This window comes from Parus major, chromosome 4 (genome assembly GCF_001522545.3).
Source record: "Parus major isolate Abel chromosome 4, Parus_major1.1, whole genome shotgun sequence".
NCBI lineage: Eukaryota > Metazoa > Chordata > Aves > Passeriformes > Paridae > Parus > Parus major.
The window spans coordinates 63,340,792-63,354,755 of NC_031771.1; the positions used below are offsets into that span (position 1 = coordinate 63,340,792).

At 42.0% G+C, this 13,964-nt stretch overlaps 2 protein-coding genes across 4 annotated transcripts in view; one reads left to right on the top strand and one right to left on the bottom strand.

Annotated features, from left to right (window-relative positions):
• KDM3A (lysine demethylase 3A) overlaps positions 1-7,024 on the top strand; it is a 29,195-nt gene extending 22,171 nt beyond the window's left edge. The window contains exons 18-26 of the mRNA XM_015623923.3: positions 217-453; positions 849-1,020; positions 1,951-2,041; positions 2,593-2,723; positions 3,584-3,703; positions 3,790-3,929; positions 5,678-5,854; positions 5,936-6,070; positions 6,280-7,024. Of these exons, the coding sequence (XP_015479409.1) occupies positions 217-453; positions 849-1,020; positions 1,951-2,041; positions 2,593-2,723; positions 3,584-3,703; positions 3,790-3,929; positions 5,678-5,854; positions 5,936-6,070; positions 6,280-6,360 (1,284 nt within the window). The 3' untranslated portion in view covers positions 6,361-7,024. The remainder of the gene's footprint in view (positions 1-216; positions 454-848; positions 1,021-1,950; positions 2,042-2,592; positions 2,724-3,583; positions 3,704-3,789; positions 3,930-5,677; positions 5,855-5,935; positions 6,071-6,279) is intronic.
• A 1,850-nt stretch (positions 7,025-8,874) lies between these two features.
• LOC107202897 (charged multivesicular body protein 3) overlaps positions 8,875-13,964 on the bottom strand; it is a 34,781-nt gene continuing 29,691 nt past the window's right edge. For 2 of the 3 annotated variants that reach the window (XM_015623928.2, XM_033513786.1), the window contains 3 exons: positions 12,288-12,409; positions 10,394-10,508; positions 8,875-9,408 (listed from right to left, as the gene is read on the bottom strand). In XM_015623928.2, the coding sequence (XP_015479414.1) occupies positions 9,269-9,408; positions 10,394-10,508; positions 12,288-12,409 (377 nt within the window). In that variant the 3' untranslated portion in view covers positions 8,875-9,268. The remainder of the gene's footprint in view (positions 9,409-10,393; positions 10,509-12,287; positions 12,410-13,964) is intronic. The other variant, XM_015623927.2, reaches the window with a different exon arrangement.

The following is a 13,964-nucleotide window of genomic DNA, read 5'->3' on the forward strand; positions in this document are numbered from 1 at the left end:
GCCAGAATTCTGTAGACCAAGTGTAAGAAATGGCATTGGCGTCTAATGATGGTGCATTTCTAGATAGCAAAGTTCTGCAGTTGTTTGTTTGTCTGCATGATTTGATCTCAAGTAAAAAATTATGGAAGTGGCAAATACTTTCTGTAAAGCTTGCAGAACAAGGCACCAGAAAAGAGCACTAATTTTTTCTTCTTGTTCTTTCATGTGTTTTATCAGACAGACAATGGACTGAAGAGTACACCCAAAATCCTTGATGACATTTTTGCTTCCCTGGTGCAAAATAGAGCCATTACAGACTTGCCTAAGAAACCTCAAGGACTGACCATAAAGCCCACAATAATGGGCTTTGACACACCCCACTACTGGTTATGTGATAACCGCCTGCTGTGTCTTCAGGATCCCAACAATGAAAGCAACTGGAATGTCTTCAGGGAGTGCTGGAAGCAGGGACAGGTATTTTCATTTTCCTGCTTTTTCCATTTGCAATTCATGTACATTGTCCTTTAGTTGAAGCACAGCTACAACCACTATAGTGATCAGCAACATTAAACCTTCATCAAATGTGTGTCATGAGCACTATTACACATCCTTACCTAAAGACCTGTTTTACTGTTCAAATCTGTTTCTAAGCACAGAGCTGAAATTATGGCTCTGTATAAAAAGCTGCCTCAGTTTGAAGTAGAGAATGCTCAGATGCATGATAAGGCAGAATTCAGATAGGGCATACTGAGCATTTAGTTAGCAAAATGCCTGCATTCAAATGCTCAGTGTATTTTATGTATTATCCTGTTGTAGTTAGAATTTTTGGTGTTTAATAATTCTTCAGGCTATATTCTTTTGCTTTCTAGCCTGTAATGGTGTCAGGAGTACACCACAAGTTAAATGCAGACCTCTGGAGACCGGAGTCCTTTAGGAAGGAATTTGGCCAACAGGAAGTAGATCTGGTTAACTGCAGGACCAATGAAATCATCACTGGAGCTACTGTAGGGGATTTCTGGGATGGTTTTGAAGATATTTCTAGTAAGTACTGTGAATCTTTTTTCCAATAGGTAAAACACTCAGCAGCAATAATTCTTCCCTAGCACAGGTTTGTGATCCATAAGCAGTTCACAACATGTTCAAGGATTTATTTTCACCTTGGACAGTTTAGTGAGGATACATTGCAGACACTTATGCTCACAGGGTTATGGACTAGATAAAAACTGTAATTCCTGTACTCCTTCAGGAGTATGTTGCTGCCTTTAGTCTTTTGGGGAAACATTCTGAGGAAATTTAACATCTTCCTAGCAAGTAGGTTCACCTGTCAGGTTTTTTTTCCAATTGAGTGAAACAGAAGCACACATGTAGGGGTGGTGCTCACAGGTTAAATGAGTTCTGCTGTTTTAACTTGAAGGTACTTCGAGTCCTGAGAGACTGAGGTTACTTTGTATAAAAATAGATTAAGGAGATGAGCTGGAGCTGTTCCAGGAGAATTAACACTTGCCATTGCATCTGGAGTTCTACTTCATCTGTTTGTTACACATCCTTATCTAAGGATCTGCTTTACTGTTAAATCAGTTGTAAACTTAGGGAGTTTTATACTTAGGGCAAAAAGAGTGGGAGGTGGAAGACTCACACCTTTCTTTTCTGTTATTTTATCTTTGAAGACATTTGGCTTCATCAGCTACTTTTGGCCTCAAACACAAACCAGTTTCTGAGCTAAATTGTAGGAAGTGCTCAGGCAGGGAAGCAGTAAAGGCTGCTTGTCTCTGACATCTCCTGTTGTAACATGTTTGTCATGAGTGATACTCTACTCTGGTGTCAGAAGAACTTGTATTTCTTTAGTTCTACATGAAAAGTTGTGGAATGAACATGATTTTAAACCTGAGATAAGGATTTCTTTATCTTAGTTATTTATATTATGAGTTGTACAACTATTAAAAACTAAGACTTGCTAATATTTCAAATTAGGTCGCCTGAGAACAGAAGAGGGAGAGCCAATGGTATTGAAGCTTAAGGACTGGCCTCCAGGAGAAGACTTCAGAGATATGATGCCCTCTCGGTATGAATTTCCAGAAATGTTCATTGTTTCTGTGGTATATCCCCAAAATAATGGACTGTAGGAATATTTTTGTGTTTTGATACCTGCCTCAGCTTTGAGCAGCAGTTGGTGACATGTGAACAGCTGTTTCTCAGAGATGCCTTACATAAATGGAAATCCTGTACTAGTTTCAGGGTAATTTTTATGTGGTTCATTGTGTTTGTTGCTAAGTAAAGTGAGCACCTGAAACTGCTCCTAAAAGCCTGGACCACTTTGAAATCTGAAGTTCAGTTGAAGCTTACTTTTTGGCCAAATATTTTTAAGTATTAGGACTTAGGCTGTTTGATGTTCCTTGAGATGATAACACAACAAAATAGCATTACTTCAGAGCAGTTAAATTTCTTTGCTGTATTTCTGGGCCTTGTTTGTTTGGTTCCTTTTCATGATGTCCAGCAAACCCCCTGAGGGAAAGAGTACATTTCCTTGACTGGAGAGAGCTTTTGTTGCAGTCTGTTTCAGTCTGTGTTGGGTTTTATCAGTACCTAATGTTAAATTCTGCTGCATTATCTTAGGTTTGATGATTTGATGAAAAATATCCCATTGCCAGAATACACCAGGAGAGGTGGCAAACTCAACCTCGCCTCTCGACTTCCCAATTATTTTGTGCGACCGGATTTGGGCCCCAAGATGTACAATGCATATGGTAAGGAATTTTTCACTCTAAAGGTCACATTGACCACATTTTCCTATCAAATTTTAATGTGAATTATGTGAATCCTTGCTGTTGTAGACAATTTGATTAATCCCATAGATCAGAAAACCTGTGTTTGGCTCACCTATGGATATCAATGATGTCCAGAGCATGATATGATTTATCTTATTAAACATCTTTTTGTCCAGATGGTTTCAAGCCAACAGTAGTTATTCCAAGTCTTCCAATCAACTTGTTCCACAGCCTCTTTTCCTGTAGCTGACAACATATATTTGTTATTCAGCTGCTTCTGGCTGTATTGCTTTTGTTGTTCTCCTTTTTGCACTGAATAATTTAGCTGTTAATCCTTCCTTGAGCAGTTTTTTCCACGTCTGGTTCATCTGCTGTCACTCAAAAGACATTTAAAATGGAGCAGCATCATTACCAGTAGAGAGATTGTGGACAGTAAATCCTGTATCAGCTGCTGTTTAGAGTGAAAACATGACTATTAATGAAAAAGCATCATTTATCTTAAAATGCTGTAGAAGCCCCTTTCTAACAGGACTTAAACATGACTTTGTCCAGGGACCAGGACAGACTTGTATATCATACAGGTTAGGTAGAGATACACTGATCTGTATCAGTCTGTCAGGAGATCACTTGGGAAGCCACAAGATGGAGCAAGGTCCTGGATTGAAAGCATATTGCTGTTCCAGAAGCATTTGTTGGGAGAAGTGAAAGTGCTCTAATCCTTTCAGAAAGTGCTTTTGACAATGGTGTCAAAATTGTTCCTGTTGGGAACTATTCCAAATTACTCATTGTCTTACTGATGGATCCACTACTCCTTTTCCCCCCTTTCATTCCTCCCTCAGGTTTAATAACACCAGAGGACAGAAAATACGGCACAACAAACCTCCACTTGGATGTGTCTGACGCAGCCAACGTCATGGTTTACGTGGGGATCCCCAAAGGCCAGGCTGATCAAGAAGAAGGTGAAGTGTTAGTGCTGTCTGGGGGGATATTTCTGTTGCCAGAGGGAAGATCCTGTAGTGTAACAGCTCGTGTTGACTCTCCACAGAAGTGCTTAAGACCATCCAGGATGGTGACTCTGATGAACTGACAATTAAGCGTTTTACTGAAAGCCGAGAAAAGCCTGGAGCTCTGTGGCACATTTATGCTGCCAAAGATACAGAGAAAATCCGGGAGTTCCTTAAGAAGGTAAGCTGTTAATCTTAAAAATTGAACTTCTGGCTGTGTGGGCTTGCAAGTCTCTATCCTTTGCCTTTTCTCCTCCTTCCTATCCTAGTTACTGTGGAAACAAATAGCTTGAATTGTATCCAAGACAAAACTTTGCCAGTGCCATGAGTCTTGTAGGACCTGAAAAGGGTGGAGAGTTGAAGCCTGAAGTTACCTTGTATGCAGATACTTCTTCTGCCCACTCTTCTCGTTACCTAGTGAACAAGAAAATAGCTTGTTTAGATTTAAGGATTAAAGCAGTTTAATTAGGTTATTTTAGAAGAATGTGAGATGTTTTTGAGAAGTGTCAGAGCAATACATGTACATAATGATCTTCCTTCTTCTCTCTCTAACTACCTTTTCTTCCTCCCATACCTTGATGAGGTCTGAATTAAGGGAAAAGTATGAGGTTTTGTGTGTCACGCTTTCACAGGAGTTAAGGGTTTAGTGGAGATATGCTGCCACATCCAAAAGGGCTTGTGTTAGTGTTTAAATTTACATCAGATGATCCAGAGTTCTTTGTGGTTTTAATTGTGAAACTTTGGTGCTCTAGTAGTGGAAAGAGGCAATATGCTGATATTTAAAAGAATAAATGGGATGATCTAGACAACTCCTGGCCTGGTCAGGCTTATGGGTTTTGTGGTGGAAGCTGGGAGAGGCTGTAACAAACTTACTTAATGTTAACAAAGAACTAATCTTATGGTTGATAAAACATGATGCTGGGTTTGATAAGCATTAACACTTGGAGTCTTGACATCTGTCTCACACCTCAGTCCCTTGTATCACACTTGCTGGCAGGTATGGGGCTTTCAGCAGCTTTTAGTGGAGTTAGAACCAAGCTGTTTATCTCCTCCCAAAAGAGTTTTTGAGGGTATAAATGGCTGCTGCAGCAAGTTGGATTTATATAGCAACTTCTTGCAGAAATTTTCTCCCCACAACCCTCAAATTTCTGTCCTGAAGTGCTTGTTGTGCCTCCCAGTCTTGTTTCTCTTGAAAATCTGGTTTGCATCTTCTGGGTCAGTGAGCACACAGTGACTGATTGTGGCCTCAAGGCAGACACCTGCTGAATTCCACACTTGGCAGTGTCTTCCAGTCACAGGCTATAGAGGCAGAATCTCAGAATGGTTGGGTTCGGAAGGGAGCTTCAAGACCACGTCATTCCAAGCCCCCTGCCATGGGCAGGGACACCTTCCCCTAGAGCAGGTTGCTGAGAGCCCTGTCCAACCTGGCCTGGAACACTTCCAGGGATGGGGCTTCTCTGGGCAGCCTGTGCCAGTGCCACACTGCCCTTGCAGGAAGGAATTTCTTCCTAATTTCTTCTTCCAAGCTAAACCTACTCTCCTTCAGTTTAAACCATTGTCCCTTGTCCTGTCACTTCACACCTTTCTCCACAGTCCCTCTCCAGCTTTAGTGGTGTCAGAATGCTGGTTCCATGTGTGACAGTGGTTCCCAATGTGAACACGAGTTGCTTCACTTGCCATTGTGAGTTGGGATTACTTGCATTTTCCATATTCACATTTGCAATGCATCTGAAGCCAGTGTGACCTGAGAAACGCTGAATCCTTGACAAAGGTCTGAGTAAAGACCCAAACTTTCATTGTGTTACTCTCCTATCTGAACACATGATGCAAGCTGCTCTGGCACATGTTTCTATGGAATACCACAGGTACAACTTGACTGTCCTGTCAGACTGGTGTGTTAAAATGCCTGTTGTCTTGTGACTTTCCCAGGTTGCAGAAGAACAAGGCCAAGAAAACCCTGTAGATCATGATCCCATTCACGATCAGAGTTGGTACCTGGACCGACCGCTGAGGAAACGCCTTCATCAGGAGTACGGAGTTCAAGGCTGGGCTATTGTACAGTTTCTAGGAGATGTAGTTTTCATCCCAGCAGGAGCTCCACACCAGGCAAGCACCAGGGACATGGAATGGCCTGACTGCTTGGTCAGCTCTTTGAGCATGTGGCTAATGCTTGTTTGTTCTTTTTAGGTTCATAATTTGTACAGTTGTATTAAAGTTGCAGAAGACTTTGTATCCCCAGAGCATGTCAAACACTGCTTCTGGCTCACTCAGGAATTTAGATATCTGTCACATACGCATACAAACCATGAAGATAAATTGCAGGTAACTTCCCAATGCTCAGTACTCTTGACCCTTTACAAAAAAACCACTAAAGCACATCAGACATTTTCCCAAGTCTGTGATTTGCATGAAGGTCAGGCAGATGAGTGTGTTCAAACTGGCCTGCACAGGGTGAGGGGAAGTAAGTGGGAAAGCTGGAAAACTGTGCTGTTTGCTTGTGAAACCAAGCACCTTTTCCTTTGCTCCTGCAGGTGAAGAATGTCATATACCACGCTGTTAAAGATGCAGTTGGGATACTGAGAGCTAACGAATCCAGCCTTAGCAGACCGTGACGTAGAGCGCCTTAACCACACACTATGAAACAGAAGCATTGGCAGCTGTTTTACCTACTCAGTCAGGACCTCTGTGGACTTTGAGATTATATGAATGTTACCTCATCTTCCTTTCAGCAGTACCAGAGGATCGTGGTACTATGTTCTGTGTATTCTTCCAATGTTTACAAACCTGATATGTATATGTAGTAATATGTATGGACTGTGGCATACTGTGAATGCTCAGTTGCAATAGAACTTTATATGGAGTTGCTCTCCAAACTGTACAAAATACCTCCTATAGAACTGTTGGGAACTATTCCAAATTACTCGTTTGAAAAATATTATTCAAGGCATTGTAAAGCTTCAATTTTTAAAATTTATTTTAGGGTGGGAGGAAGTATGGAATTGCTCAGTTTAATAACCAATTTACATAAAATGTTAAGAATGCAGTTCTGGAATTTCACATTAACATAGAACTAGCATTTAAAAGTAGCTTTAAGCTATTGTATAGTAACATAGAGATGGGAGTTAACCATCTTTAGGTAAATGTATTTAAATTTCTAAATGTTAAAAGAAACTTTTAATCAAATGTCTTCTGTTCAAAACTGCTCTTTAATTTGAACTGATGTTTGATTCTCTTGTTTTTAACACTGAATGGTTACATAAAAATTCTTCTATTTCAGATACTGTTCCTTGACTTATCTTCTTCAATTGACTGTTTAAAATGTAATTAGTTTGATGCAGTGCTCTGAAATGCAAAAGAAAACTGTTTATCATAAATGGTTCATACTGTTTTTTGAAGTGCTTGAAGGCTCAGGGTATGGAATTTAGCAGCAGATCCATTTATGGTTATTTTTGGTTAACCCAAGCATGACTTGGCTGACAGATTACTGCTGCCAGGTCTGTACGACATGAGCTTTGCAGCTGCCATCTGAAATGGTACACACAGAACTCAGGGTTATTTGGAGAAACACTGAAAACATCGTAAAACTTAAAACAGGAAGAGAGGTTATGAGTGGGAAAAGTGAATCTCTCATTTGATGAGATACCCTGAGACAAAATTAACCTTTTAGTTCCTTCCCAGCACTGAAAGCTGCAGAATGGCTGCTCGGAACAGTTAGGCACGAGAGGAAACCTCCAAGTTCACTTTTCTTAGCTTATGCAACAACTTGAACTCTGCAAATTCCCCTCCCTGTAGTACTTCACCTGCTGTTTGTGATCAGCATCAACTGTTGAGTTTGTCTTGGGTGACAGGATTCTTCTTCAGAGAAACTTCCTCTGATTGCTCCCTGAGGAGTGGGGACAGGCTGCAGTGACGTGCAGGGAGCAGGAGTCTCTTGTAAGAGCCAAGTGAAGTTGACTTACGAAAGGTTTGCCTACACAACAGCCCTTCACTGTATTCAGTGAGAGCTTTTCTCCACCTTCACTTGCTGACACCTCTTGACAGTAAATAACTTGTTCTAGTCACTTCAGGTGCCTTGATTTGGCAGAACTTGTGAAGTATGCTTAAAAACAACACCTGAACCTTCTCCCTTGAACTATCAAGTTGAAGTAGATGACATAAAGGAAGTTAATTGCTTTCCTTGGAGCCAGCTGGAGTATTTGTGGGCAGCTGGAGTACAGGTACCTCCCAGGGAGCTGAGTCACACTGATACACCCTGTGTGTGTGCACGTAACTCTGAAAAGACTCATTGTTGAAGCTGGATTTTGAGGTCTTACCACTGTGCTGTTGTTCAATCTTGTTTTATTGCAGCTGTCATTCACTTTTGTTTCTATCTGTCCTTTCTGGATTTTTAAGACCACAAGAAACAAACTGTCCCTCTTGCCTGTTTTTGTTACATTTGGGGTGGAGATGAGTACTTGAATTGCACAGCCCTGAAGCACTGGGGATACTTTGCCACAAAGGTGAACAGTGCTTGCCTGCTTCCCCCCTCCCCCACTTTTATGGCTCAGAATGGGAGGTGTTGGACTCTGTCCAGCTATCTGTGTGTGCCTTGTGTCTTTTTTCTACCCTTACAGTTGGGATACAATTATTTAGACTTGGCTTTCTTTGAGAAAGTCTTCCTTAAAATGAAGATCTCTGGCCTTTGTCTGGGAGCTGCTCTGGCAGTGACAGGTTTGGGTCAGAGCTTTTGGTCTGCAAACAGCCTTTTGGGAGCCATAACATGTGTTTTGCCTGAAGCTTTTCCTTGGGAGGAGACACAACTCTCCTTTGACCCTGGAATGTGCTATTGGAGCAGCAGAGAGGCCTGAGCATGGCCACAGGGTCTGAGGAAGCTTTGCCAACAGCCTGGTGAGTCAAGGTCCCCCTCCCACTGCTGCCGACTGACCTGCCCTCACTGTGCCACTGCCCTGGCTGAAACAAGCTCTCCTGTGATCATACAGAGCTGGAACACTGAAAACTCTTTAACTATGCAGTGAAGGCCCTAAATGTGCTAAAGAAAGGTATTATGAAACTAAAAGGGAGGTGTTAGAGGTGGGTATTGTTTGTGAAAGAGGCTAAAGTGATGCAAACTAAACTGCAGCATGGCAGTGACTGGTAGAAGCAGCTTTAATAAAAGTTGTACTGGTTCAGGAAAACACAGAACTGACAGTGCTGGAGGTTTTTGGTAGCAGTTTTAAAACCAAAGTGCCTGTTAAGGAGACATGCTGCTTGAAGATGAGAATATATTTCAGGATTTTATGTCTAAAAATACATAACATTACACCACCCTTGCCATGTCACCACAGGAAACATGGGCTGAACAGAAAACTGGAAGAGACTGCACTCCCCAAGCAGTATATTACAGTAGTGTCTTGGAGAAAAAAATCCTCAGGAAGAAAAAAAAAAATATAAATATATTACATAAGTGAGAATACATTAAGTTTTGCATTTTGAAGGTAGGACAGAATAAAATAAAGCAAACTGTACACATCCATCCTGTCCCTAGCTCCGCAGGGTGGCCAACCGTGACTGCATTGCTTCAATGTCCTCCTCCTCATCCACTGCAGCAGCAGCAGCTGCTCCCATGGGCTCAGGCTCTGGCAGAGCATCTGTGACTTTACTGGGTGCTTTACCCAAGGCCCCTGCAACGACAAAACAGGCTCATTAGTGAGTGTCAGGTGTTCATTTAATAATGAGTGGCTTTCAGGGACATCTAAAATAACCCAACCAGTCATTTCCTATGGAGGTCACACCCCTGAGCTGTGGCAGGGCCAGCCGGGGGCTGTTGGCTGCCCAGCAGCACTGACCTGCCAGCTCTGAGCCTCTGCACTCCGTCCCTTCTGGGAGGAGGCTCCCAGCTCCCCTTCAAGCCCTGCTGCCTGTCTGGGAGCTCCCCCTGCCTGCTCAGGAGCAGGAGAGCTGCTCCAGCCAGGAAACAGGATGGAAAAAGTAACTTGGGACATGAGGAAGAACAGGGCAGTGTGTGTGTGCTGGGCACAAGGTGGCAGCAGGGTGGGCACTGCACTTCCAGTATGGTACAGCTGAATGCAGTCCTGGAACTTGTTTTTGTCACACCACATCACAAGCAATCCAGGTGAAAGGAGCATGCTAAGCATTCTCCAAGTCAAATAACTGAACCAGCAAATCATTACTGCATGAACTGGAAGGCAGAAGCTGTGATTTTGTTTTTAAGAGGGTTTTTGTGTTTGTTTTGGGGTTTTTTTCCCCCCAAATAAGACACAGCATGTTACTGCCAGGACTCACAACACAGCACATACTCAAGGCAGTGCAGTGGAGTTTATTTCTTGGTTTCATTAATAATAATACCTGATCAATCATGTAAGTTTCACATTGTTAAGAAGATTTACTGCACAGACAAACACAGATCTGCTAGAGCCTCAATTACATAACTGCACAGACAGCAGCTGATGGATATTAGTTCTGCTCTGCTGAGCTCCACTGGCCTTCTCAGCCAGTATTCCCTGAGAAACCAGTTTGTCAGAGCTCTCTGCCCACCACCAGAGGATGAGATGCCACTGGGAGAGCACAGAATAGATGAAGATTTCAGTTGCTGCTTCTTACTGAACAGAGCAGGGACTTGGCTCTCAGCAGCACTCACAAACTCACCAGCTGTAATTTCAAAAAGGATTTTGTCAATTTCTGCCTCAGCTTCCTCTTCCATCTCCTCCTGATCCTCCAGGCCTTCAAAGGTGTCCTCCAGCATTTCCTCTATAATTCCAGCCTAGCAGAAAAAAACAAGGCAGTGTGTGATGTGCTTGGAAACAGCAGAGGAAGAAGACATTTCGACTTGGGAGATGAGGTTATTCCTATCCAGGCATTTAAAACTCCCCTGCTCCAGGGGGGTTCCAGATCCAGGCTGTTGTGGGAGGGTGGCCAACACCCCTGCCCTCAGCGTGAGCACACACCTCTACAACTGGTGCATAGGAAAAGCAGGAAGGAAACTGAGGATTAAAGGCACCTGTTCTCACTTTGAAAACCTCAAGTTATTTAAACTAAAACCAGAGAGATTTAAATTAGATATTAGGGAGAAATTCTTCCCTGTGAGGGTGGTGAGGCACTGGACAGGTTGCCCAGAGAAGCTGTGGATGCCCAATCCCTGGAAGGGTTCCCCAGCTAGGTTAGATGGGGCTCTGAGCAAACTGGTCTAGTGGCAGATGTCCCTGTCCATAGCAGGGAGGTTGGAATTATATAATCTTTAAGATCCTTTCCAACCTAAACCATTCTATGCTTCTGTGGTTATTTAGTGTTGTTGCATGTCTAAACCAAGAACCCAGCCTGCTCCAAGTATGTGAAATACAAGTGTAAATTTCAGTCATGCAGCATGAATTGTGTAGCACACCCTAAAACTGCACTTTGACACAGCTTGTTTATTTTTTCCATCTGCATTTGAAAACATTCCTTTGCAGGCCCTACAATCCAGATATGGCCAAACCGTGCTGGTGCACAATGGAAAAAATATTTAGAAATAAATTTATTTGAACTAAACAATCTAGAGTGGTAGGGAGGGAAAAAGCAAAACAACTTTGGTAGTTGAAAATGTAGCAGTCATAACAGAGACTTAGTATACTTTCAAATCAGAGCACTCTCATCACATGGAGACATTGAGCTTGATGCTTTAAACCAGTGACAGTGAGTTATATCTGAATTAGCCAGGAGTTTTGTAATTCTTTAAAAATCTTGTAATGAACTACATTTAATTAGTTAAGGAATGTTTGACTGTGTTATTTTGGCTGGTTTTGGTTTAGACCTGTGTTGGCTAAGTGTCAGTAGAAAACCCTGAGAAATTACCTCACTGCATCTACAGAAAGGAACTCCATGGACCCACACCCCTTAGAGAATCCATAGCTGAAGAACAAAATTCAATAGAGAATTGTTTAATGGTTATCATGTAACTAGAGATGAATTAGATGTCACAGAACAAGAAAAGTATCTTGCAAGTTAAAGAGTCAAAGGCCTACACAATCCCAGAAAACTTGATTAATACACTGCAGGTGTAGTAAGGGAGCCACTTCATAGGCTTGTACTCCCCAGAAAGCTTAATCAACATCAATTGTCCAAGCAGGACAACACATCTAATAAAGCACTGTTAGCTGGATAAAACTCGGGTTATCCATTAAACAAAGAAAGATGAGATGTTCTGGTAGTAATTAAAAGAAACAAAACACCTCTACCATGATGCAATAAATTGGGCAGATTTTTGGGAGTGTCTCTTAAAAAGAATCTTGGCTGTTATAGTGTATATAAATGCCTGAAAATTGTTGTTTCTTTGAACATGTCTATGATGAATAAATTCTCCATATGCTCCAAATTTTGACTGAAAACTGTTACTTGGAATGGTGATTTTTAAAACTCTTTGTGTCACCAGTATCAGACTAGCCACAGAGTCAGAGAATTTCCTGAGCTCACACCAGCCCCATGACAAAGGGGCCACCCCAGCAGCTGCACAGGCTCAGTAACAACATCGTGTTCACCCAAGTCTGATTTATGTGCCAGATCTTACCTTCATCATCTCTTTGGACAAGTCCCTCATTGTTGCTTGGATTTCTGGGATTTTTACTAGATTTTGCATAGCTTTCATGACTTCTGTGCTCTTCTGCAATGAACCTGCTACTCTGAGGACAGCTGTGAAAGAGAGGCACAGAAGAGTTTGAACAATGCATGCACTGCTGAAAGCAGAGAAATTATATCCTCCCAACATGGAAATTTGTTTACATTTAGGCAATTCAATTTAAAAAATAAATGGGCATTGCACTTCTTCATCCTTGACTAAATTCCTGGAAAAGCCCAACTTACATGCACATTGGAAAAGTCACATTTATAGCAAAACTACTGGTGCTGTGCAGTGAGGAACCCAGGTGGTCTGCAGAGATTTCAACCCACCTGCATGAGTTCATTAAAGACAGGGACAGAGTTGTTCCTGCCCAGCCCCTCAGCAGCAGAGCTGCAGTGACTGCTGAAATCAGGGATCTCCTGCCTGACACTGGAAACTAATCCTGGCAGAAGTTCTGCTGCAATAGCTCCACAGCAAAGAGTAAGCTATAACATTAATACTGAAGCCAAAAATAAGCTTGTTTAAACTGAATTTAACAATATGCTTTCCAGAGGCTATTCTAACTTATAAGCTCTCATATGTATTGACATACCAAGATCAAAATACAGTAATTAAGGGTACTTTGAAGTGTTTTGAACTCTGCCATTTAACTTTGCAGATTCCTGGACATGGAGAACTTATCTATTGGTATATAAAATGGTCACTCCTTAACAAAGCAAAATGTGAAGGCACAGCACGTATTATTTTTCATTTTAACAATTTCTTTTAAGAGCCCTATATTTGTAACTACCAGAAACCTTGCCTTGAGTGGTCATTTCTCAAGTTACTACAGACCCCAGACTGAATTCTAGATTCCCTCACACTTCCTATCTAAGTGTATCAGAATATTTCCAAGATGATGAAGATGCTGGCAGTGGTAATGAGGAGGAGGCTGTTTTGAATTTTTCCTTTTAAGGGACACCTTAAGATGCAAGGATGCACTTTCCTTTCCTGAATGACATGCATGGGGAGCCACATTTGAATAAAATTTCACTTAAGGTTCACAGTGTGACTTCCTGTTTTATCACTCATCCAACATTAAAATCTACTTGGATGATGCTGGGGTGGGGGAAATGCTTTGACATTTCAGCAGCATGCTGACCTCCACCAAGTCTTCTCCTATCTTTAAAGCTTTCTGCTCTGCTTGTTAGAGGCTGGACTGCTTCCAGTTATGGAAAACACCACAGGAAGTGTGTTACAACAGATTTCTGATGTGGGTAAGAAACATGGGAAATATGCTCATGCTGGAGGAACACAAAGGACCAAGGAGGGTTTACAGAACATGGGTGTTAAACCAAGGGGCAAAAGGATTCATCCACGCTAAGAAATCAAACACTGCTCCCCCAAAGTAGGCATTGGTAAATGCCCCCAACCTCTTGCTAGGGAAGCAACCATCTACAAGATGAAGAGAATTGTACTCCTGAGACAGATTCTGTCAAAATCAGTGACACAGGCTCCACTAGGATACAGGGATATTAGGAATGCATTCCAACTGTCTAGAAATGGACACTAAGAATGTGCTCCAAATTGCTGTGAGTTCTGTTTCAGAGCATGTGATTCTCACATCACTGGAACCCTCAGGCATTA